We start from the raw sequence: 27,157 nt of genomic DNA, 5'->3' as shown, positions 1-27,157 counted from the left end.
TGCGACAGCCAGCTGGGTCCACGTTGACAGTTGTGAGCAGGCTGTCTCATGTAGAACTTAACAGTATCCTGCACTTGACGAAGCAGTCAGACCTCCCTTGCATCCAGAATTAAATTTGATGGTGGCTTTCGACAGCTTGAAGCACTCTGGACGGACGTACAATTTCTCTTCAAACTTACAGCCATCTCTTTCTGACACATTATTTTGTAAAACACAGCACGCTTTTATTACGGCAATTGCAAATTCATTTCGAAGATCCATTGGACGATGAAAATTCTCCGTTCTCCGCCTCTTTGCCAGAGTGTATTCTATAAACCACTTAGTCCGAGACAGTCGGTTTTTAAAAGTTCTTCTATTGTTTGTTAAACTCCTTCCTCCATAAGGATGCCTTAAATTTTCAGATATACTAAATGCCTCATCTACGACAATGACAGATGGCATCGTTACTCTCTTGTTTGATATGTGGTTTTTTTTCTTGATGTTTGTAAATTTTTACAAACGAGGTTTTCATGCAGAATTGATTGCGTAATATCAACTGAGTCACTGTATTTTCCGTATGCTCTAACATCTTTGTAAATGTACTTCTAATCCATAGCGCATAAATCAAATAAAACGACGGAAAAATAATTTTTATAATTATCGTAAAGTACGTTTGTGTTGAGAAAAATGGCATAACATATTCCACGTCCATCTCGCTCAGCTGATCAGTCACGACTGACCGTCAGCTGGCTTACTTAATTGGCTGCTTAGTGTTGCGTCTGACTAGTGCGTTATAGCCCAGCCTGCTGAGGCCGACCGCCTCAAAGCATTTTCATGTTTCATTTGTTATTCTGTAAATCAAGTAAAGCTGTGCTCAACTCGAAGAGTGGTTTCAGCACTGCAGTGCTTTAGTAGGCATGGTGGTCCGCCCTTGACTTCCTCCCAATTCTGATCAGACGTATATAGCCAGTTAAACTGGATCTATATTTCAACACGTACTCCAAAGTATGGTGCCAAATGATTGGGCATTATTTTCATTGTTACAGGTGAAAGAAGCGTTAAATAAAAGAAAATCATGGGACCAAATGGGGATCGAACCCTCAGCCTAAGTTTTATAGTGTGAAACTTAACTGAGCCACAGAGGTACATTTTTGGACAAACCATTAATAAAATATTTATCAAACAGAAACTGTGCTGAGCTAGGGGAACAAATAATAATACTGTAGAAGAAGTAAACAAAGAAAGTATGGTGACATTATATGTTATTCCTTATTTAATTAACAGATAATTTATTGGTGAATAAATTTCTTTGAATGACCTACTTATTAAAATACTTACGCAGACAGAAATTCATTCGAATAATACCCATCTCTTCTCACCACTACATCTTGTGCTTCCTTTCTCTTTATGTTCATATTATCAAATGTAATGTCATACCAGTTCATTTGCTCGATTTACTAACGAAAGACTATGGTTTAGCTGGACTGAATTTTTCTGTTAATTATGAACAAAGTTGAAAGTTATGGTCTGGTGGCACACTTCTCAATGTCAATCTCTTTAATTTGTTCTGTTAAAATATGTCCAAAAGTTAGTGCGATTTTAGCTCCTGACTGAAAGCGAGCATTAATTCATAAGCTATTGTTTCACAGAAATATTTCAACAACATTCAATATTCGGTTACCACATTAATTTTCGTAACACCATTGCATCTCGGGTATACAGCGCACACCTTCTACATAGAAAACATGGAAAATCGACAGATTAAACGAAATTCTAAATCTAAATGTATTTAAACGTTTCGTAGGCCCGCCAGTGCCCTACGTTGTGTCGACGTTGTATAGGTAGCGTCTACATTTTCTTACCCGCATGGCAAGGTCACGCGGCTGGTGCCCGTCCCTCTGTGAGTGATCGCCGCGTGATACCGAGTGAGCAAACTGCCAGCCGTTTGCGTGTGCATAGCGAGTGATGTAGACGAGCGCTATTCACGTGTATTCGCCATGTAGCTGCAGTGCTCTAGTGTACACATGGCTGACACAGCCACGTGAGCCACGTGGATTTCTCGTACCTGCAGTCACACACAAACACACACACACACACACTGCGAATCTGCAGAGTGCACATGCACTGTGCGCTTTGCTTAGCGTCAGACTTGGGCGAAATTTAAGTGATGACAAATGAAGAATACATATATAAATTACTATTCGTTTTCGTAAGTAACAAATATTATGTGAAACATTATTCACTTACACGAATAAAAACACTTGTTCATCATCTGAGAATAAAAAGTGTTAAGGATACCAGATAAATTGGAAATCTAATTGCATCTACAGCTCCAATTATTTGCCATTTATTAAAGAAATGTAATTTTCGTTTCTTTTAAATTAGTTTTCAGGACATCTCTTTTTTCTAAACGTCTCATCAGAAACTTTATTTGATTTACAGAGATTTACCAATGTGGCACAAAAGAAAATACGTTCTACACAAGCAGTGCACTAATACAATGATCTTTAATCATGACTCAGATAATTGAGTTTCAACTCATAATTTTCTTCAGCTTAAACTGAGATATCATCAGTTCCACTGCAGGTTTTACCAAATAATTCGTTGTGATTCCACTTTAACTTCACTTCTATAAATCACTCTCCTAATGAAATGTTCTTTTTACGCCATAGTGTCATTCGAAACTCGTGACCAGATTTATTTGACATTTTTTTGTCTGTTATATGTCCGAAGTTTGTTGTAAGTCTTCCTTGGTCATAGACTTCCACTTACATTCGAAACCAGTGTCTGTTCCGAAATTTTTGAATCTCAGAGCTCTACATAATTGCATTGACGGATGTCGGATCGAAAAACTATTCCACATCCTGACGGCAAGCTCACTCATAGTTAATCCTAAAACACTTTGGATGACTCTGGACGTCCAGCAGCATTCTATAAACGTTTTAGGACACAGATTAAAATTCTGGTGACGTTAATCGTTAGGAACCACTGAGTTCTTGCTTGGTTCACTCATTTTGCAGCACTACAAGAACGAACTGCGTAATTATTCTAAAGAGACAAGCATATCCGATACTGTTAACAGCCTAAGAAAGGTTTGGAAGATTGCGGGTTTTTGTCGGCTGCAGTCTCATCGTTGGATGCTTGGTTGCTTACGTAGCTTGTGCCATGTTAGCAGTGGGGTGGGGGGGGGGGGACGTATTGGCAGGTACTGGAGACAAATGAAAGGGGCCGAGTCGGTAGTGTGATAGGGTTCTAACGCGCTAGGCAGGCCGTCTGCGGCAACCAATAAAAAAACGACGTGCAATGTAGCCCGCGTACTGGGCCCTTGTTTAGTATGGAGCTTTTCTCCAATATTTGTAAATTTTTTCTAACGAGATATTCATACAAAACTGATAAAAATAGATGAGTCATTATAATTTCCCTATATTCCAACATTCGTGTAAGTGAAGTTACAATCCGCAGCTCATAAAGCCAGTAAACGAAGGGAAAATAATTTTATAACTGTAATTAAATATGTTTGTTATGACAGAGAAGGCATGAAATATACCATGTCCATCTCGCTCAGGTGATCAATCATGACTGACAGTCAGCTAACTGAGTAAATTGACTGCTTAACATTGCAGCTGCCTGGTGCTTTATAACCTAAACTGTTGAGGCTATCCACCTGCAAGCGGTTATGTTTCATTTGTCACGTTGTAAATCAAGTAAAGCTGTGCTTAACTTGAAGGCGATTTCAGCGCTGCAGCGTTTTACTAGGCATGGTGGTGTGCCCTTGACTTCCTCCCAGCTCTGGACAGATAGAGACAGTTAGAGGAGGATCTACATTTCTACACGTACTCCAAAATACGGTGCACTTGACTTGGCATTATTGTCATTGTTGTGGTCTGGAACTGCGCTATCGCTACGGTATGGCATGGTGGTGTGCCCTTGACTTCCTCCCAGCTCTGGACAGATAGAGACAGTTAGAGGAGGATCTACATTTCAACACGTACTCCAAAATACGGTGCACTTGACTTGGCATTATTGTCATTGTTGTGGTCTGGAACTGCGCTATCGCTACGGTCGCAGGTCCGAATCCTGCCTCGGGCATGGATGTGTGTGAGGTCCTTAGGTTAGTTAGGTTTAAGTAATTCTACGTTATAGGGGACTGATGACCTCAGAAGTTAAGTCCCATAGTGCTCAGAGCCATTTGAACCATTTTGTTATAGGTGAAACAAGCGATAAGAATAGAGAAAAATCACATAACCAACTCAGGGTCGAAACCTAAGCCGAATTTTTGTAGTGTGGAATTCAAGTCACTGAGCCACAGAGGCACATTTCTGGACAAACCAGTAATAAGTTATGTATAAAATAGAAACTGCACTGAGCCAAGGAAACAACTAATTTTATACAAGAAGTAAACAAGGAAAATACAGTGGTATTATGTGTTATTCGTTATTTAATTTACGGATAATTCATTGGCGAATAAATTTGTTTGAATGATTTACGAATTCGAATAATTATTCAGATAGAAATCTATTCGATTAATACTCATCTCTTTCCACCAGTACACGTTACGCTTCATTTGTGTAACAAGTTCTAATAGTTCACTTGTTCTATTTACTCATGTAAGCCTACGGTGTAGCTAGATTGAAGTTTTATAGTTAATCATAAGCAAAGTTGGCGATTATAGTCTGTTGTCACACTCAACGTAAATCTTTCTAATTTGTTCTGTTCAAAATATGTCTAAATGTCAGTGCGATTTTAGCAACTGACTGAAAGCGATCATTAGTTCATCGGCTATTATTTCACGGGAACATACAGTTCCACAACTGAAACAATGACCTTCAGTAACATTCAGTGTTCGGTTATAACTTTAATTTTTGTTAGATTGTGGTAAAATTTGGTGAATCCCATGTATACAGCGCCCACCTTCTCCATAGAAAACATGGAAAATAGACAGCTAAAAAGAAATTCTAATTCTAAATTCATTTGAATGCTTGCCGGGCTCGTTAGTGCCACTGCGTTGTGTCGAAGCTGTAAACGTAGAGTCTGTGTTTCCTTAGTCTCATGGAAAGGACGTACGGCTGTTGCCCGTCACTCGGTGAGTGAGCGCCACGTGATGCTAGTGAGTGAATTGGCAGCAGCGTGCTTCCGTGTGGGTGTGTATAGCGAGCGCTAGTCACGAGGATTGGCCACGCAGCAGGAGTGCTCTAGTGAGCAGCAATCCGGGACTGTTTGCTGCTGACACTGTGGTATACTGGAAAGTATCGTCATTGGGTGTCTGTAGAAGGGTACAGGGTGACTTTGGATTCCTATTTGGTGTGTTGAATGGGAACTTGCTGTAAATGTAGGAAAATGTAAGTTAATGCAGATGAGCAGGAAAAAGAATCCTGTGATTTTCGAGTACAGCATTAATAGCTGCTTCATACAGTCACGTCGGTTAAATATCTAGGCGCTGCGTTTCAAAGCGATATGAAATGGAACGTGCACTTAATGACGGTATTAGGGAAGGCGAATGAACACGAAGGTTATCACGTGTAGAACATTCGTGCGACCCATTCTTTAGTACTGCTCGAGTTGTTTGCGATCTCCACCATGTCACGTTAAAGGAAGACATCGAATCGCTTCAGAGGCGTACTGCTAGGTTTGTTACCAGTAGGTTCAGTCAACACAAGTCTTACGGAGATGCTTCGCAAACTCAAATGGAAATCTCTTCAGTGAATACGACGTTCTTCTCGCAATACACTGTTGAGACAATTTAGAGAACCGACATTTGAATCTGATACCAGAACGATTCTACGGTCACCAACGTATATTCTACATGCCTCGAATTCAAGATAAGATAAATTAGGATCGAACAAAGACACATGGACACAAGTTTTTCCCTCACCTTATTTGTGAGTGGAGTACGTATATAAATGTAGAAAGGTGCAGATATACCTTCATATTTCGTGTATGAGTAGCATCATATCGTCAGAAAATTCAGAAGCTAAGCATGGCTACAATGGTCGGTGTACGACATTCATATCAATTACACAATAGTCAAGATATGTATTTCTAGTTTGCTAGTTAAAGCGTAGATACCACAAACTCTTCATGCCTAGGTGATACGTCTGTAAGGAGGTTATTGTCCGGTATTTTCCTCATTACGGACATTGCATTTATTTTGCTTCAATAAAATTTTTTCCAACAATATAGTAGTATTACTACACACAACAATATATGATATACTGTGATCCTTCCTTGATAATAAATTAGTGAGCGTGAAAGTTGTGTAATAAAGTCAACCTTGCAAGACGAGACTTGCAATCTCGTCTCTTATTTAAACTTTACTGAAGGAGGAACATTGCCTTTATACTAGCACATGGTTTGTTTTGAGTGATTACTTTTCAAGTGTCACGCAAACTGCTTTAGAATCCTGGTGTTTGTCCTGCAGATTTGAATTTTCCTTGTAAAACCATGTTTTGTGACATACATTGGTTACCTTTTTCTGCTCCTCAGGAACTGAGATGATCAGTTGAAAGCAACACTAAGTATTTTAGCTTGTTGCTCTATCAGGAACTATAAAATCTATCGCTGTCGCTGTTGATGGGTCTTAACATAACTAAAACAAGTTTTACCTAATCAGAAAATGTGTTTTTCGGACACATAATGCTACAATTCTTTTCACCTGAAGATTCAGACGTTCGCTTTGCCGCTTATACTTTTCCTTAGTAGTGTGTTACGTCCGTGTGCGCGCTTCTCTAACAAAAAAACAAAAAAAAAAGGCTAAAGACCCCCAGAAAACGCACCAAGTTATCGGCTGACCGACCAATTTCGTGGCAACCTACACACGTCCCGATCGATTTCACTGAGGGATTACAGCGCTGCCCTGTTTCTATCGCTGATAGCGAATAGGTTATGGTAAGTTCATAAGGTTATGTTAAACGAGATGCCGCCTGATTATACACAGAAACAAAACCTGGGATTTGCGTTGGCTGCTTCAGAGGTAAGAATGCCAAAAAAGTCGAAAGAAAGCTATGGGAAAAGAAGTGGCTAATGCATAGAATGTGATTCACTGACACTCTGTTACGTTAGGAGATGAGAGCCAATGATTTGCATAATTACATAAGAAAAGATGGAACATGCTTTTAGGAGCTGCTGAACATCATCAAACTATTCTTAAAGGGAAAGAATACAGTCATGACAGAGGTGGTAGGCTGCGAAGAGAGACTGTTAACTACATTTCGGTTTCTAACCACAATCAGGAGCTACGAGGACCTCAAATTCAATGCAGTTGTATCACCACAATTATTATTTAAAATGATACCTGAAACCTGCAATGTGATTTATAGTTGTATGAAGAAATACATCGCGCTAAAGCAAAGAAAAGTAAAATATTCAGGTGAAAGTTATTAATTTATACAGATATGTAGAATAAAAGACGTTCCTGCAAGATTAATGAATTCGTTTCAGATTAGAAGAAAGGAAGACTACAGATTTCGCAATGTCTAAAATCAAACAAATACAACAGAAACAAAAGAATGAAGCATTTAGGAACAGTTATTACTGTAAAAGAAGTCACAGACATCGCTCTTCATAGCAGAAGGCTTGGATATAGGTTGAACTTTTTAACACTTCTAACAACAAAGAAAATATATCTCATGAATACAAGATCTAATTTATATATATTTACATTTTTTAGATTTCCTCTCCCTTAAGCATCGTAAATAAAACCTAAAAATCGAAATACAGGCGGTCGAGGGGCTTTCATTCGTAAAATGTATACTATAGTTCCGTTACTTCCTCCATGTGTTATATGAAACCATTCTCCATTCGTTAAAAGTGAAACGAGTGCTTAATTTCTTGCATTGCTGTTGGTATAATCCTCACACGACGTGTCCTACAAACATCTGCAGTCTTTAAATTTCATCAGAAACTGCCATTAAACTTTTGTCCCCATCGCACTCCGTCAAGTATGTTAGAAAAGCATTTAATTCCGCGCACATTGACAAAAGACGAACTTTTGTCGGCAGATTGGCACGCCAACGCTACGCAATGAAGTTGGGGGGGAGGGGCAGGGGTGTCTGCTGTCGAGTGATCATACCCAAGCAACAACTCGTCAAGAAAAGTCGGTCGGTTGGTGCATTTTTTCTTTTTTCTTTTTTTTCTTTAGTGATTTTCAATTCCCCCCGAAGAGGGCGGGCTGGCAGCAGCTTAGTACGCTGCTCTACAACCTACAGACTTTTTTAAAAACGGAAGAAGAAAAACAGGCGATAAAACGGTGACTTTAAGTGTAAAATGGCGGGGAAAATGCGGAAAGTTGTCGGTTGGTGCGTGTGTAGGGCCCTTAAATACCCTATAGCGGTCAGTGTATACCCAGCAGCGCGACAGGCCAAGTACTGCCGCCGCCGGCAGGTTGGCCATACTTTCCCTATAGGCGCCTACATACGCTCCAAATTCATCGGCCGACCGACCGACCAATTTCGTGGCAACCTACAGACGTGCCGACTGATTACACTCAGCGATTACAGCGAAACCCTGTTGTTTTGATTTGTTTATCTTAAGTTCATTGAGTGTATATTCTACAAGATCCCGCACGGTTTTAGAGAGGCACAGAAACAGTGGTTTGCCTTGTTAGATTTAGAGGTAACAAGATAAAAAAAATCCGAGAGAAAGCTCTGGGTGAAGAAGCGGCTAATGCAAGGAAAAATATTCGCCTCGTCCTGTTACTTAAGGAGCTGATGATTTTCGTAATAATCTAAGAATGCATGAATCATTCGTTTCAGAGCTCTGGAACATCATCAAACAATTCTTACCGAAAAAGAATAGTCATGAGAGAGGCTATAAGCTGCGAGGTGAGCCTCTTAGCTACATTACGATTTCTAGCCGTTGGCAGAAGTTAAGAGAACCTCAAATTCAATGCTCTTATATCCCCACGAGTATTAACTAAAATTATTCCTGAAACTTACAATAAAAGACTTTCACCTAATTTATTTATGTATGTAACATAAAAGATGACCGGCAAGTAAGAGAAACTCACTTCAAATCCGAATAACAAGGACCACACATGTTGTCGCGCACACCACCTAATATACACAACAGATACATAAGAAACGAAGCATTTAGCGACTGTTATAACTGTTAGAAAGTCACACACTTTGATTTTCATAGAAGAGGCCTTGGATATAGACTGGACTTTTTTAACACTTGCAACAATGAAGCAAATATAATATATAAATTAAAGTTCATTGATCGTCGATATTTCGGTTTTTAGCTTTTCTTTCCGACAAGTACCGGAAATAAAGCGTAAAAAGAGAGATGCAAAAAATCGATGGACTTTTATTCTCTATATACGCCACAGGAAACCATTATGGATTCGTTAAAAAAATGAAAAAAAGTGCTTCACTTCTTGTATATCTGTATTTCCTATACTCCTCGCATGACACGTCCCACAGACATCTGCAGCTATTAAATTTTTTCAGAAACTCTGTCCTTATTGTGTCGTCCGTCTCTCACTCTGTCACGTATTTCAGAACAACATTTAATCCCACAAGCATTGTCAAAAGTAAGATTTTGTCGGGCAGTTGGCACTACAGCGGTACACACTGTACAGTTTGTTGGGTGGAGTGGAGTGCTCGGAAAGGTCGCGGGGGCGGTCGGCTGTCTGGTGGTCCTTCCTGCCCGACATCCCGACAACAGGAAAGTTTGTCGGTCGGTCAGAACACCTATACACATCCAATTTGTCCGTCGGTGGATGTGCATGAGCCGTATCAGAGCTTTGCCATCCCTCAGCAGTTTAGCCGGCGTGTCTTCAGCCAGCAGTTGGTTTCCGGCATCGCCTCAATAGGAACTAAACCTGGAAGTGTTTGTTTACGCTGCCAAATAAGTATGCGGGAAATTCTGCACATACAGTGTGGTCAGTGTGGAAATCAAATTGGCAGCAAGGTAAGCCGGCTCAGAATTACGTCTGAATTTTTCTTCGCGGTCACTATGGGAGAAATACGTGGTGAGGTTGTAGTACATTCCTCGGTTCCTCAGTACATACTGGATTTTGGAAACCTTTTGTGGAGAATTTCGCGTCATAGTTGGCATCTACCTTAAACTGTATGCCAGGTCAGGGTTTCCAGCGTTCTCTCTCGGGGGGGGGGGGTCTCAAAGTTACTGAGCTGCGAGTTCGTGTTCATACTATTTGCTGTAGCAGTATGGAAGACAGTTGGTTAAATTTTAGCTAAAACCTGTCGACGAAACGAACATTACTTCATTTGCTCTTTCTGTACATTGGACGATGTAAATTTCAGTGCTACTGTGTTTAGTAAACGTTGTTCGTTGGCTTCCCGCTTTCAGATATACTACGTACAAATAATGTATACCGATATCTCAGTACTAAGGGTTTGAAACGTCTTTTTTGCTACCGACCTGTGTAATGGAGTCAAATAATTTCCACCTACTTTTTAGATTCTCGTGGAAGCAGCTAATGTCGAAGCTCTGATAATTGGAAGTGTAAAGATGTTTGTAACCAGTGCAAGGTTTCCAAGAGTGACAAGTAATATAGTAAATAGTCGCTGTATCATATTAGCGAAAAACCACACTTGTTAAAGAAAAAAGGTCAAACGCTTCGTGTATGATTTGTTTAAAAGTAAGAAATAAAAATCAATAATGCTCGAAGTTATGCACAACAAATGAGGTGCTGATTGAGAATGCGCCATCCCTCTCCTGATATCTGAATGACTCTCTCATATTTTAAACCGAAGAATCGTTGCAACTCTTACACCTTCGGGCACAGATGATAGAACTGTTCAGGCCACATAACAAAAGGTTTCGCGGTCCACACAGTACACCAAATATAAAGTATTCAAATTCTAAGGTCAGATGCGTACCTTTAAACTATCAATCGGCTCCTCAATTGCTATACATAATGCTGAGCGACATTAGAGAGGGTCGTCAAATGTGTATCTAACCTGTTTTATTTCTTACATTTAAATTATTTGGCAAAACATTTGATACCGGTAGTTTTTCAAAAATTCTTAGTTTGTTGAGCAAGCATGGTCCTTTCGGCAGCGCATTTGCTTTCCTACTGTCTTGTCATCGAACTGTCTCGAATATAGTACGTGAGGTGAAGGAAGCAGTTTTTCATACGTAAATATCACACCAATGCAGCTCTTAATACCTGAAAGGGCTAGGACCTGAAGAGATTAACTTTTTGACACTCCATTTACATAACTATAAATAGTTAAAATTTCCTTCAAAGTTTTCGTAATTAGCCTTCAGCAGTAATTAAACTTTTTTGTGTGTTTGTACTCTGTAGGATTACCAGCAGGAAGGGCTAGTGGATTGCGAAAATTTTCTGGCAAGCCTCGTTCCGCAGCAGAAAATACCCTTTCGCCTGCGATCACAGCTGTTTCATTCACCGGCACAGACCCGAAACTGAGTAAAACGAAATGTTTAATCGAAACTATTAAATGATCTAATGGATTAATTAAGCTTCATTGAAAATTTTTGGAGATAGGTTTCGCTAAATGACATCAAAAGTTTGTAGTGTGAACACAAGACAGTAACAGGAAGTACGTTGCTGAAATTTGTCTCCATTACCTAGCTTAATCATGCCTCAATAGATCTGTGAGTAAACTACCCATCCTGACATGGGTATGAGCCGATGTAAAAGTAACGGTCCTAGGTAACCGGACAGTTTAGAATACTGGTTCCCGAGTAATAATTAGGACGTTCATCGAAAAGCTTTACTGTTTTCCACTCAGTGGAGTTTCTCCACCTTGTCGGCCTAATTTAGAAACGAACCTCAGAATTTTTCTTTCCCAAGGAAAGCAGGTGTTGACAGATGTGAAAATTACCGAACTATCAGTTTAATAAGTCACAGCTGCAAAATAGAACGCGAACTCTTTTCAGACGAATGGAAAAACTGGTAGAAGCCGACCTCTGGGAAGATCAGTTTGGATTCCGTAGAAATATTGGAACACGCGAGGCAATACTGACCTTACGACTTAACTTAGAAGAAAGATTAAGGAAAGGGAAACCTATGTTTCTAGCATTTCTAGATTTAGAGAAAGCTTTTGACAATGTTGACTGGAATACTCTTTCAAATTCTAAAGGTGGCAGGGGTAAAATACAGGGAGCTAAAGGTTATTTACAATTTGTACAGAAACCAGATGGCAGTTTTAAGAGTCGAGAGGCATGAAAGGGAAGCAGTGGTTGGGAAGGGAGTAAGACAGGGTTGTAGCCTATCCCCGATGTTATTCAATCTGTATATTGAGCAAGCAGTAAAGGAAACAAAACAAAAATTCGGAGTAGGTATTAAAACCCATGGAGAAGAAATAAAAGCTTTGAGGTTTGCCGATGACATTGTAATTCTGTCGGGGACAGCAAAGGGCTTGGAAGAGCAGTTTAACATATTGGACAGTGTCTTGAAAGGAGGATATAAGATGAACATCAACAAAAGCAAAACGAGGCTAATGGAAACTAGTCTTAAGTCGGGTGATGCTGAGGGAATTAGATTAGGAAATGAGACACTTAAAGTAATAAAGGAGTTTTGCTATTTGGGGAGCAAAATAACTGATGATGGTCGAAGTAGAGAGGATATAAAATGTAGACTGGCAATGGCAAGGAAAGCGTTTCTAAAGAAGAGAAATTTAACATAGAGTATAGATTTAAGCGTCAGGAAGTCGATTCTGAAAGTATTTGGAGTGTAGCCATGTATGGAAGTGCATGGACGATAAATAGTTTGGACAATAAGAGAATAGCTTTCGAAATGTGGTGCTACAGAAGAATGCTGAAGATTAGATGGGTAGATCACATAACTAATGAGGAGGTATTGAATAGAATTGGGGAGAAGAGGAATTTGTGGCACAACTTGGCAAGAAGGGATCGGTTGGTAGGATATGTTCCGAGGCATCAGGGGATCACAAATTTAGCATTGGAGGGCAGCGTGGAGGGTAAAAATCGTAGAGGGAGACCAAGAGATGAATACACTAAGCAGATTCAGAAGGATGTAGGTTGCAGTAAGTACTGGGAGATGAAGCAGCTAGCACAGGATAGAGTAGCATGGAGAGTTGCATCAAACAGGTCTCAGGACTGAAAACACCACGCATTTTTTAGTTCTCAGACGTGGAGATATAGATTAATTTCCCGCGAAGTAATATTTTCACTGCTGGGAATATACTGCATGTCGTGCTAGAAGTAAAAGTGAAAATATTCTGTTGATATTTGACGTATTAAACAGGGTGAAGTAGAAAGGCATGTGGGCCGTCGGCCATGTGTGCGGAGTGGACGGTGTTCACTGGCTAGATGTCGCCAAAACGAGAAATATTTTTATCCGTGACTTTTTATCCTGTCAGCTCTTCCAGGTTAATGTCGAAAGAGCGGCCAGTGGGGTCAGTACCTTCATATGCTCTGATATTTTCAGTAAGCAGTGCCCCCTTACCACTGCACTAAAAGACGCAGTCGTTAGTGTCTGTCAGTTCGGATGACAATATGTAATGTTTATCTATCCCCAGATATACGTTTCCATTATCATGAACTGTTAGTGGCACAGCTCCCTGTCCCCTTCCTCTTGTTGGGGGACTTTAATGCCCATGATCCCCAGTGGGCTAGCGACGCTCTCTCTCACAGAGTACTAGAACACCACCTTTAAGAATTGGACGTCCGCCTACTCAACACTGCAGCTGCAACCCATTTCAGTATGGCCCACAGAACGTTTTCAGCTATTGATCTCGCAGTTTGCAGCCCGAGTATCTTACCCCTGATTCAGTGGCACGCCCATGGCGATCTTTGTGACAGCGACCATTTTATTGTTCTCTCATTCTCCGCTCGGACATCTAGAACATGTTCCACGTTGGTCGCTTAGGAAAGCTGATTGGCAGGCTTTCTCCTCTGCAGCCACTTTTGTAGCTTGTCGTGTGATGAATATCGACAAATTGGTACAGGATACTACTGATACTACTAATCATGCTACAGCAGCAGCGATATACTTCTCCAGCTCATCCCCGACGGCCACCGGTGCAATGGTGGTCTAAAGATACAGCCACAGCTATCAGGGGACACCGCTTTAACAACACATGCGCAATCCCTCTATGAATGGTTTAACAACATTCAAGAGACTGCGTGCGAAATGCGGTTTTTAATAAGGAAAAGGGAGCTGTCGTGTTGGGAGCAATATGCCTCAACTATGTGATCCTGCACCCCATCGTCCCAAGTATGAACTAAGCTCCGCCGCACTTGGTGCTATCCATCACCCATGGCAGTTCCTGGCATCCTTGTCAATGGTAACATCTGCACTGATCCCGTGGTACTTGCCGAATGTTTTGTAGCACACTTTGGTGAAGTTTCCGCTTTCAGTAATTACCGTCCTCATTTCCTGGCCCTGAAACACCTTACTGTGTGCCGCCCGCTATCTTTCCATGCACATGGCTCTCTATTATACAATGTCCGTTTTAGTGAACGGGAGCTTCGCAGTGCTTTGGCAGTGTGGCGATATGGGACCTGGACGCAACAAAATTGACAGCTAAATGCTCAAACATCTTCATGCCGACAGCATGAAACATATCCTATGTCTTTTTAATTGCAATTGGCAGAAAGAAATATTTCCCTCCCATTTACGGTAAAGTATTGTTATTCCTGTCCCGAAACTGGATAAGTACCCACATATTTTAACTAATTACCGACCATTCTCGTTAGCGAATGGGCTGTGTAAGCTATTCAAACAAATTGTCAGGGGCCATCATTTTTGGTGCCTTGAAGTCTGAGGGCATATACCGATTCCAAAGCGTTTCTGGTCCACCATAAATCACCTGGTTCGTTTGGAATCGGCAATGCTTTCGCGTATCGCCAACATCTGATAGCTGTGTTCTTTGACCTACAGAAGGCATACTACACCACCTGGGCGACATCACACTGCATTAGTGGAGTTTATGGGCCAGTTTACCCATTTTTATGCAGAATTTCCTATCTGTTTTTTTTCCAAATACTCTGTTAGCAACCACTATGTGCAGGAAACTGGAGTCCCTCAGGGATCGGTTCTGAACGTAACGATGTTTGCTATCGCCATCAGTGGTATTGTAAATGCAGTGGGCCCCGCAGTTCCTCTGTCACTGTACATGGATCTCTGCCTGCGCTATGCCTCTGCGTCACTGTGCACCACTGAGCGCCAGCTTCAGGGGGCTGTCTGGAGAGTCCATGACTGGGTCCTGAAACACAGCCACCAATATTCCCCTGCACAATCACTAGTTATGCATTTTTGTTGACTCCAAATTGTGCACCCACACCCAGAAATTTATTTTGGTGACCAGTTACTAGAAATGGTTAACTTTCGCCTATTCGTAGGCATTTCGACTACACGCTAACTTGGCCCTCGCATGTCAGCCAGCTTAACTTGCATTAAGAAGCTGAATGCTCTCCGTTTTCTTAGTCAATCCGCATAGGGCGCGGACTGTACAGTTCTTCTGAGATTTTACAAAGCACTTATTTATCCTGCTTGGACTATGGATGCGTTGCCTGTGGGTCGGCAGCATTGTCGGTACTGAGCTTGCTGGAGGCTGTTAACCACGCTGGCTAGCGGTCGGAGTTCCATACGAGCCCTGTGGAAGCCGGTATCACATCACAATGGGTTAGGAGACAGTAGCTTCTGGCAAGTTACACAGTCACGGTCTGAGAGATGCCTACCCACCCATGTCACTCAACACTGTTCCACAATCCCCACAGGAGACTCGTCACTCTTCAGCGGGTTCGTACTTGGCTACCGCGGGGCCTCAGCCTTTGCAACATTTTCCCCTTCCGTACAGCGTGTCTGTCGTCCTGCTATTCTTTTTCCCCTCCCTTGGGAAATATGTCTGGGGAATTCTCTACAATGATCTGCATTCTGTCGCTGGTGTACGAACAGTCTCACCTTTATTTTTGGCTCCCTTTTCCTGTCTTTGTTTCCCTTCTCTCGTTCCTCCACTTCAGCGTTAGAGAATGCTCTTTTTTTCTCTTTCCTCCCTGTGCGCTTCTGAAGGCTGGCCCACGGGTCTGACACGTAACGGATGACTAGGTAACGTGTAATTCAAAGCCCCAGGTCGACAGGTAGGGTTCACATGTACCGCCTGGTACAGGCCAGGCACACGGAGGGGTAATTGCCTGAGCTGCAACCTTCCCAAATTGCAGATTAGTCGCTGTGTCAGATGTTCGGGAGGTGTGACCTGAGGTGTAAACAATCATCTAAGGCGGGTGCTCCCCCTTGTGGAGGGAGCCCCCAGTTGGAAGGAGCGCACCATCGGAGACGCTGCCAACCATGGGGATATTCTTGCAATGAGTCACTCATCTTCCCAATCAACGTCTACAAAACGTAAACGTAATGAAGCTATTGATTCGAAGACCCTTCCTGCTGCACTACAGTTCCGGTCAGTCCTTCACCACGGTCAATCCGTTTATTATTGAGGAAGGTGTTGATGCAATTGCTGGCCCTGTGAAATCCTGATCTCGTTTACAAACTGGCACTTTGCTCTTGGAGACTGCTTCTGATTCTCAAACACAACTTCTGCTTGCTGCCTCGCTTCTCCACAGCTACCCTGTTGATGTCAAGGCCAACAGAGCTTTGAATTCTTCCTGTGGTGTAATTAACACCAGGCTGTTCGACGGTCTAACCGAGGCCGAAACACAGTCTTACCTCTCTGGTCAGGGTGTCATCGCCATCCATTGTGTAATGAAAAAGGTAGATTATTCCTTAGAGCCCACGCATACTCTTTTCCTCACCTTTGATAGAGTGGTGCTGCCGTCAAAGATGAAAGCAGGCTATGAAATTATCACAGTCCGGCCATACATTCAGAACCCGATGTGCTGCTGTCAGTGTCATCGTTTTAACCACACTAGAATATCTTGTTGACACCAGCCAAATGTGTAACCTGCGGCAGAGATACACACGCGGACGATTGTCCACCTCCTCTTCCCCACTGTATCAACTGAATGGCGGCCATGCGCCTCCTCTCTGGATTGTCCCATGTACCTAGATGAGTGGGTTGTCAAAGAGGTTCAGGTAATGGAAAAAGTGCCTTACCTAGTAGATCGCAAGTTACTGGCTAGTCGCAAACCCTGTGTTCTCCCGTCTGGATCCTAGTTCTGTTCTTCTTACCCTCGATTCATGAAGGACATGGCCACGCAAACATGCGACCTGAAATTCGGCTCTGAGGTTGTGAAGTCGCCCAGTGTCAAGGTAGCATCGCCATCCCCCCGTCCTGCTGTGCAACAAACGGTCAAACTCTCGCCTCAAGGGGCGAAGCGGCCAACTACACAATCAGTAGTCAGGAAAAGACAGTAGTAGTACTCCCATGACGACTTCCTCCGTCCCTCCAGCCAAACGCTCGAGACTTCCTCTTACCAGAAAGGCTCGGAGAAGTCCGCCAAAGGGAAACAGTCTTCCCCTTCACCAACTTGAAGATTCTGTTCGATGGTGTCGCCACGTGGTATTTAGCCCAGCCACCCTCTGTCTCGTCGGTGCGCACCTCCAACCGTTTTACAGCATTTGACTCTACAGACCGACTGCACGAGCAAGCCGATGCTTCTGTGGACCTCGTGGAGCAGGATCCTCCTGCTCCTGTGCCCTGTAGTAGCGACTCCACACCGGCTATCACTCGGCAACCACCGAGTTTACACGCCTCCATCTCTTCCTCCTCATGAATGTCCTCCAATGGAACGTCCACGGCCTTTGGTCCCACAGAGGATTAACGGCTGCTTTTAGCATCGCAGCATTCCCTTGTACTCTATCAGGAAACGAAATTTCGCCCTGACAACCGCTTTGAGCTTCCACATTACTTACCGATTCGTTTTGACCTTCCCCTTGAGGTCGGCATTCCGTCCCATGGGGGTGTCATGCTGCTCTTATGGAATGACATTCATAATCAACCCATCTCCCTGACTACCTGTCTTCAAGCTGCTGCAGTTCGCCTTTTTCCTTCCCTGCCTGCCTTTCTCCTTTGAACCCTTTATGTACCTTCGTCCTTCGATGTCACCAGGACAGACTTCCTTCAGCTTATTTGGCAGCTACATCCCCCGTTTTTGCTACTCGGTGACTAATGCGCATTATCCACTCAGGGATTCTCTCAGGACCTGTCAGAGGTGCCCTCTTTGCTGACCACCTTAACTAACTCATCCTCTTCTGCCTTAACACTGGAGCACCCACTTTACTTTCTGACTCCTCGCACACCTATTCTCATTTTGACATATTCTTCACTGCCCATTTTTCCTATGGTCTTGAGTGGTCCGTTCTGACACTTCCTCGAGCGACCATTTCCTGTGTTCTCTCTGTTTGCTGACTCTTACCCTATCCACATGCACCCCCCAATGGTAGCTTACTAAGGCTGACTGGCAGCTTTACTACTCCCTGGCGACCTTCGAAGAAAAAGATTTCCCCAGTTGTGATAACCAGGTGGATTATCTCACCAATGTTATCTTTACTGCTGCAGAACTTTCCATTCCTCGCACTTCCCCTACACCACGTCGTGTTCCAGTCCCTTGGTGGGCTCGGGCATGCCGCGATGCAATTCGCGCATGTAGACGAGCTCTCCACGTTTTTCACCGTCATCCTATGATGGAAAACTGCATTCATTGTAAACAGATGCGTGCAAAGTGTCGTCGCATCCTTCGGGTTAGGAAGCGAGATAGCTGGATTTCATTCACTAGTTCTTTTAACAGTTCCACCACTTCCTCTGTCGTGTGGGCCAACCTCCAACAGCTCGCTGGCACAAAGATCCATTCCCCAATTTCCGGCCTGACAGTAGCAGATGATGTTGTCTTGGACCCTCTTCCTGTCTCCAACACCTTGGTCCACCATTTTGCCGAAGTTTCGAGCTCTTCCCATTATCACCCTGCCTTCCTCCATTGGAAACGAAGAGGAGCTGGCTTGGGCGGTACCCTTCTCTTCCACGAATCGTACTTCAATGCCGCCTTTACGATGAGGGGGCCAGATCATGCTCTCAGTTTATCCTGATCCTCTGCCCCAGGGCCAGACGCCATCCGCATTCAGATGTGTAGCACCTTTCTCTTGCATGGAAGCAATTTCTGCTTAACACACACAACTGCGTCTGGTTAGAGGGCACATATTCCAGACGCTGGCCTGAAGCCACCGTCGTACCCATACCTAAGCCCAGCTAAAACAAAAATCTTCCTTCTAGCTACCGCCCCATCTCTCTTACCAGCTGCGTTTGCAAGGTGATGGCACGTACGATTCATGCCTGGCTGGTAATTTTGCTAGAATCTCGCAATTTACTGACGAATGTACAGTGTGGATTTCGAGCACGACGTTCGGCAGTTGACCATCTAGTTAATCTGTCCACCCGTGTCATGAATGGATTTCTGCGGAAATCAGACACTGGCCGTGTTTTTCCATTTGGAGATGGCCTATGACACCTGCTGAAGTATTGGTATCCTCCATACTCTTTACACGTGGGGTTTCCGTGGGCACCTGCCATGTTTTCTTCAGGCATTTTTACAAGAGCGAGATTTCAGGGTGCGAGTGGGTTCTGCCTTGTTGGACACATTTATCCAGGAAAACAGTGTGCCTCAGGGTTCTGCCCTGAGTGTCGACCTCTTTGCTATTACTATTAACCCTATAATGGCCTTTCTCCCACTGGGCATCTCTGGCTCCCATTTTGTTGACGATTTTGCCATCTATTGCAGTTCTCCATGGACCTCTCTCTCTGAGTGGCGTCTTCAGCGCTGTCTTGATCGTCTTTACTCCTGGAGCATCGACAATGGGTTTCGCTTTTCCACTGACAAAATAGTCTGTATGAATTACTGGCAGCGCAAATGGTTTCTCCCACCATCACTACATCTTGGGCGTCTTGCCCTTCCATTCCTTGAAACTACTAAATTCCTGGGTCTCGTGCTCGATAGGAAGCTCTTGGTTCTCCCATGTGTCTTACCTGGCAGCCCGCTTTACATGGTTTCTCAATGCCCTACGTGTTATCAATGTTACTTCCTGGGGTACCGATCGAACCATCCTACTCTGTTTGTGCCAGTCCTTTGTCCGTTCGAAACTAGACTATGGGTGCTTTGTTTATGCATCTGTACGCCCATCCCTCTTAGCCCGTCTCAACACCATCCACCATCATGGCATACATTTGGCCATGGGCGCCTTCTACACCAGCCCAGTTGAGAGTCCGTATGCTGAAGCTGCTGAACTACCACTGTCCTGAATGAGATTTTTACTCTGCAGCGGATTGTGCGCTGATATGAAACTTCCTGACATATTAAAACTGTGTGCTGGACCGAGACTCTAACTCGGGACCTTTGCCTTTCGCGGGCAAGTGCTCTACCAACTGAGCTACCCAAGCATGACTCACGCCCTTTCCTCACAGCTTTACTTCTGCCAGGTTCGCAGGCGAGCTTCTGTAAAGTTTGGAATGTAGGAGACAAGTAACTGGCAGAAAAGCTGTGAGGATGGGTCGTGAGTCGTGCTTGGGTAGCTCAGTTGGTAGAGCACTTGCCCGTGAAAGGCAAAGGTCACGAGTTCGATTCTTGGTCCGGCACAGAGTTTTAGTCTGCCAGGAAGTTTCATACCACATTGCTGGAACTTCCTCCTCAGCTGGTATGCGTACCGTTGGTCTGCCATGCATGGCCACTTGTCCTATGCCTCCTTTGATGATTCCTTTGACCATCACTATGGGGCTCGTCGTTTTTATCTGTTCCCTCCTGGATTCCACTTTCGGCACTTGCTACGGCGGTTTAACGTCACGCTACCTGCACCTTTCCCGGTGGGTGTGAACCCTTCACCACCTTGGCTTCGTGAATTGGCCCCCTGTTAACCTTGGCCTTCATTCGCTTCCTAAGGACACTACGGCAGCCTCGATCTATCTCCTCCAATTTCATGACCTTCACATGAAACTTCGCCATAGTACTCTTGTCTACACTGATGGCTCTCGGACTGGCCATGGGGTCGGGTGTACCTTCGTCATTGGCACCTGTCTCTTTCGATATCAGCTTCCGGCACACTCCTCAGTATTTACAGCCGAGCTCTTTGCCTTGTATCAGGCCACGTAGTACATCTGGCGACACAGCCTTTTCAATTGTGACTCACTCAGTGCCCTCCAAAGGCTATGTGTACTGTACACTGCTCATCCCTTAGTGCAGCAGGTACAGGAAACCTGTCACTTGCTCACTGTTGTGGAGCCAGTGTCATGTTTCTGTGGGTCCCTGGTCATGTCGGTCTGCCAGGAAACGACGCTGCTGATGTAGCTACCAAGGCTGCGGTCCTTGTACCTCAGCCCGCGAGTACCTATATTCTCTCCGATGTTATCTGCGTTGCTGTCGGGAGGTGGAGTCCCTTTGGCATCGCCAATGGTCCTCTCTTTACGGGAATAAGCTTATTAAGCCTCTCCAAGCGCTTTGGACGACCACCTCTCGGCCCTCCCTCTGGGAGGAGATTTTAACTCGGCTGTGTATTGGGAACTGCCTTTCTAGCTATCGTCATTTGCTAAGTGGCGCTACCCCACCACTTTGTGAATATAGCGCCTAAATTTTAACTATCCGCCGCTTTCTCTTGAATGCCCTTTTTAACAATTTACATTACAGCTCGGGTTTACCATCTGATTTATGAGCCGTTTTAGTGAATGACCCGCGGGCGCAGTTGTTTTTGCGCTCTAAAGCAAAACAACTGTTCCACAATCTGCTGTTCAGACTGTTTGTGCATAGGCCAAAACTGGAAAGACCAACTGGGATCAGACTGTTTCCCACTGAAGAACCTCCTACAGCGTCTGTTAGCCTCTGTTAGTCTGTGTTCCTACAGTTCCCTCTAGACACCCCCCATGGGCCGTACTGTCTCCTGGTATGGGGATGGACCTCTTGTTGCCCCAAGAAGGATGTTAATTCTATCCTTCTCAGACAAGTTTCTTTCAATCCTCCACTATTTTAATTCGGTATGCATTTACACAAATGGATCGAAAGTTAACAACAGTCGGTTACTTTTGCACATGCAGGTAGACAGGAGAAAAACTCTGCCGAGTGCCTGCAGTGTGTACCCTGTAAAGTTGATTGCCGTATCTCAGGCTTTCTAGTATGTCCAATGCCACGTCACGACGATATTTCTGATCTGCAGTGATTCCATGAGTTACTTAAAAGGCATAACCATGTGCTATCCCATAAATCATTTGGTCACAAACATCTGGAAGCTACTGCCTGACATCTACGGCTCTGGACAGATGGTGAGCTGCATCTGGACGCAGTCACACAGGCATTCCAGCAAATGAACTCGCCGATCGTCTATCTAAATACGCAGCTGCAGGAGATCAGCTGGACATCGGGATATCAGGCCCAGACGTCAGATTACAACTCCAAGGCAATAATTTGAGGTTCTGGGAATTGGAATGGCAGGCTGCTACGACCCAAAACAAGTTGAGAGCGATTGAAGGCTCCAGTAAGGCTCTCGGAAAGATGCCATTGTGTCGTGCCGACTACACATTGACCATACGACTCACCCAACAAGTTGAGAGCGATTGAAGGCTCCAGTAAGGCTCTCGGAAAGATGCCATTGTGTCGTGCTGACTACACATTGACCATACGACTCACCCACAAGTTCCTTCTGTGTCAGGATGGTGGTCCTCACTGCAGCTGCGGTAGCCTACTGACGATAGCGCATGTTCTTGTTGAAGTGCACCATTCTGGCTGATCTGCGGCATGGTCTCAGCTTGCCTATCTCACTACCTAAGGTGCTTATGGATGACGTGCAACCACTGCCAGTGTTGCATTTCCTGAGGGAGAGCGGATTTTATCCTAACATATAATACTCTTCCACTTCCAATGTTTAAGAGCGGTTGTCGGGGCGACTGCCTTCCCCTTTGGCGGGTACCCATCGCGCAACCACAGATTCCTTTCCCCCCCCCAGGGGGTCCACAACTCTTTAGTGGATATGTGCGTGGCGAGCATGGGGCCCCGAGCTATTGCAGACTTCTTTCTCTCCAGGGCTGCATTTCCTTCCCCTTCCCCTCCTTTCCCCTCCTTGCTCCTTTCCCGTTGCCCTCTCCTCTCCTCTCTTGGTGTCCTTGCTTATGTTGGCCCCGCTATCCTCCTGGTTTTGTTGGTTTTACAATTCGGCTTTGTTGCGTAATCATCTCCTCCTTTTGGCATTCCTTGGTCCCCCTCTGGGGTTTGACCTCCATTACTAAATTTCTCCTCCGTAGTGAGAAGAAGGGATCGGTTGGTAGGACATGGTCTGAGACATCGAGGGATCACCAATTTAGTACTGGAGGTCAGTGCGGAGGGTAAAAATCGTAGAGGGAGACAGAGATGAATACACCAAGCAGATTCAGAAGGATGTAGGCTGCAGTAGGTACTGGGAAATGAAGAAGCTTGCACAGGATAGAGTAGCATGGAGAGCTGCATCAAACCAGTCTCAGGACTGAAGACAACAGCAACAACAGTGTGAGCCATTTGGGGAGGAGCACCTTACCTAGTGTCTCCGACGTGCGCCCTCCTAGTACATTCCACCTTCTCTTTCACGTCGTTGTCTGGTGCTAGGGTGCATAGCCAGCACGGTAGCCAGCCCGTGTGGTGGGGTCGCTATGTACCCTTTTGGTTGAGCCCCCGGAACACAGGTATTACACTTCTGATACCTGAGCTGTGACCTCCTCATGCATGCCTTGGAGTGGTTGCTCGTCATCCTGGAGCATCGGAACTCCCGGCAATGGCCGCCGTGCCAGACGGCTGTGGCTGGGTGGCGCCCGTGAGGAGAGCCCCTGATCGGAGTGGGTGGTATCAGGGCGGACACTATGCAAATGAAAAGCATATGGGTCCAGAACTCCGGCCGTTCTTCTGCGGCCGTCTCTGCGTGGAACTGATTCTTCAAGTGCTGCTTCTCTTGCCCTTTGGGCCTTCCCTTCCATGGCTACCCCCTGGGAAGAGGGTCAGGCCCGTCGGCTAGGGGCGAAACCTTTCCCACGTTATCTAGTTTGCACCAGGACTGATGGAGATACTTTCACAAATACCTTTATTCTTTGTGGAACGCATTGAAGACAAGTTTGGCGAAGTGGACTCCCTGAGCAAGATGGGACCGGGTTCGTGGCTGATCAAAACTGCTTCAGCTGCCCAATCTGCGGCCTTTCGTGCCTGTACCCATCTTGGCACAATTCCTGTGTCTATTACCCCCCCACCAGTCTCTAAATATGGTACAAGGTGCGATTTTTCATAGGGACCTCATCCTTCAAACTGATAAGGAACTTCGGGAAAATCTCGGACGGCGGGGTGTTCACTTTGTTCGGCGTGTTCAGAAGGGTACTAAAGACAATCGCGTTGATACTGGAGCCTTTATCCTGGCCTTTGAAGGGGACACCCTCCCTGAGAAAGTTAAGATTATGGTTTATCGATGTGATATGGAGCCGTAAATCCCACCTCCCATGAGCTGTTTTAAGTGCTTGCATTTTGGACACAGGCCCCTCTGTGGTGACTGTGGACGTCCACTCCATGAGGGGAGTCCCTGTGTTCCCCCTCCTGTGTGTGTAAATTGTCATTGTAGTCATTCTCCACGTTCACCAGATTGCCCAGTATATAAGAAGGAAAAGAAGATACAGGAGTATAATTCCCTCGATCGTTTAACCTACACAGAGGCCCCGTAAGAGATCTACACGTCTGTGTCCATGACATCTAGTTACGCCTTGGTTACATCTTCACCCCTTCCTCCCCCTTCCTTACCCCCATCCCGGAACCCTCTCCTCCCTCCCTCCCTCTCCTGTGGCTCCCACACCTTCTCCTATGGGCGCTGCTCCCCCTCCCCAGCCGGAGAAGTGTCCCACTCCTTCGGTGTCTGCCGGTCAAAGACGCCTCTCCCATATGCCCCTTCCCAGCACCTTCCAGGCCAAAGGTCTGCTGCCACGCGACGACCGCGAGAGCCGCGGTCTGTCGGCCCCCAGGTCGCCCGGTCTCTTTCTGTTCTTGATCTCCCCCCTGCGGGTCCGGGGATTAGAATAGGCCCGAGGTATTCCTGCCTGTCGTAAGAGGCGACTAAAAGGAGTCCATCCCCCTCACGGGGGTAGTTAGCGCCTGCGTCCGGAGACGGACGGTTCCACGACCTATAATTGTGGTCTTTTTGGTTTTTCACTTCTCGTCTCTTCCTTCCTTTTGTTGGTTCCTTTCTTTGCTCTTCTCCACCTCACTGTCTTCCTTACTCTTTCCCTTGAATTCTCCTTGCCTTCTCCTCCTTGCCTTCTCCTCCTTGCCTTCTCCTCCTTGCCTTCTCCTCCTTGCCTTCTCCCCATTGCCTTCTCCCCATTGCCTTCTCCCCATTGCCTTCTCCCCATTGCCTTCTCCCCATTGCCTTCTCCCCATTGCCTTCTCCCCATTGCCTTCTCCCCATTGCCTTCTCCCCATTGCCTTCTCCCCATTGCCTTCTCCCCATTGCCTTCTCCCCATTGCCTTCTCCCCATTGCCTTCTCCCCATTGCCTTCTCCCCATTGCCTTCTCCCCATTGCCTTCTCCCCATTGCCTTCTCCCCATTGCCTTCTCCCCATTGCCTTCTCCCCATTGCCTTCTCCCCATTGCCTTCTCCCCATTGCCTTCTCCCCATTGCCTTCTCCCCATTGCCTTCTCCCCATTGCCTTCTCCCCATTGCCTTCTCCCCATTGCCTTCTCCCCATTGCCTTCTCCCCATTGCCTTCTCCCCATTGCCTTCTCCCCATTGCCTTCTCCCCATTGCCTTCTCCCCATTGCCTTCTCCCCATTGCCTTCTCCCCATTGCCTTCTCCCCATTGCCTTCTCCCCATTGCCTTCTCCCCATTGCCTTCTCCCCATTGCCTTCTCCCCATTGCCTTCTCCCCATTGCCTTCTCCCCATTGCCTTCTCCCCATTGCCTTCTCCCCATTGCCTTCTCCCCATTGCCTTCTCCCCATTGCCTTCTCCCCATTGCCTTCTCCCCATTGCCTTCTCCCCATTGCCTTCTCCCCATTGCCTTCTCCCCATTGCCTTCTCCCCATTGCCTTCTCCCCATTGCCTTCTCCCCATTGCCTTCTCCCCATTGCCTTCTCCCCATTGCCTTCTCCCCATTGCCTTCTCCCCATTGCCTTCTCCCCATTGCCTTCTCCCCATTGCCTTCTCCCCATTGCCTTCTCCCCATTGCCTTCTCCCCATTGCCTTCTCCCCATTGCCTTCTCCCCATTGCCTTCTCCCCATTGCCTTCTCCCCATTGCCTTCTCCCCATTGCCTTCTCCCCATTGCCTTCTCCCCATTGCCTTCTCCCCATTGCCTTCTCCCCATTGCCTTCTCCCCATTGCCTTCTCCCCATTGCCTTCTCCCCATTGCCTTCTCCCCATTGCCTTCTCCCCACTGCCTTCTCCCCACTGCCTTCTCCCCACTGCCTTCTCCCCACTGCCTTCTCCCCACTGCCTTCTCCCCACTGCCTTCTCCCCACTGCCTTCTCCCCACTGCCTTCTCCCCACTGCCTTCTCCCCACTGCCTTCTCCCCACTGCCTTCTCCCCACTGCCTTCTCCCCACTGCCTTCTCCCCACTGCCTTCTCCCCACTGCCTTCTCCCCACTGCCTTCTCCCCACTGCCTTCTCCCCACTGCCTTCTCCCCACTGCCTTCTCCCCACTGCCTTCTCCCCACTGCCTTCTCCCCACTGCCTTCTCCCCACTGCCTTCTCCCCACTGCCTTCTCCCCACTGCCTTCTCCCCACTGCCTTCTCCCCACTGCCTTCTCCCCACTGCCTTCTCCCCACTGCCTTCTCCCCACTGCCTTCTCCCCACTGCCTTCTCCCCACTGCCTTCTCCCCACTGCCTTCTCCCCACTGCCTTCTCCCCACTGCCTTCTCCCCACTGCCTTCTCCCCACTGCCTTCTCCCCACTGCCTTCTCCCCACTGCCTTCTCCCCACTGCCTTCTCCCCACTGCCTTCTCCCCACTGCCTTCTCCCCACTGCCTTCTCCCCACTGCCTTCTCCCCACTGCCTTCTCCCCACTGCCTTCTCCCCACTGCCTTCTCCCCACTGCCTTCTCCCCACTGCCTTCTCCCCACTGCCTTCTCCCCACTGCCTTCTCCCCACTGCCTTCTCCCCACTGCCTTCTCCCCACTGCCTTCTCCCCACTGCCTTCTCCCCACTGCCTTCTCCCCACTGCCTTCTCCCCACTGCCTTCTCCCCACTGCCTTCTCCCCATTGCCTTCTCCCCATTGCCTTCTCCCCATTGCCTTCTCCCCATTGCCTTCTCCCCATTGCCTTCTCCCCATTGCCTTCTCCCCATTGCCTTCTCCCCATTGC

At 45.9% G+C, this 27,157-nt stretch overlaps 1 protein-coding gene across 1 annotated transcript in view; it reads left to right on the top strand.

Annotated features, from left to right (window-relative positions):
- Nucleotides 1–9,763: 9,763 nt before the first annotated feature.
- The window catches only part of LOC126183264 (tubulin beta chain-like), a 120,082-nt gene continuing 102,688 nt past the window's right edge, over nt 9,764–27,157 (top strand). The window contains exon 1 of the mRNA XM_049925087.1: nt 9,764–9,888. Coding sequence (XP_049781044.1) covers nt 9,832–9,888 — 57 coding nt within the window. The 5' untranslated portion in view covers nt 9,764–9,831. The remainder of the gene's footprint in view (nt 9,889–27,157) is intronic.

Source organism: Schistocerca cancellata, chromosome 4, assembly GCF_023864275.1.
Source record: "Schistocerca cancellata isolate TAMUIC-IGC-003103 chromosome 4, iqSchCanc2.1, whole genome shotgun sequence".
NCBI classification, from domain to species: domain Eukaryota; kingdom Metazoa; phylum Arthropoda; class Insecta; order Orthoptera; family Acrididae; genus Schistocerca; species Schistocerca cancellata.
This window is presented reverse-complemented; position numbering and strand designations above follow the sequence as displayed.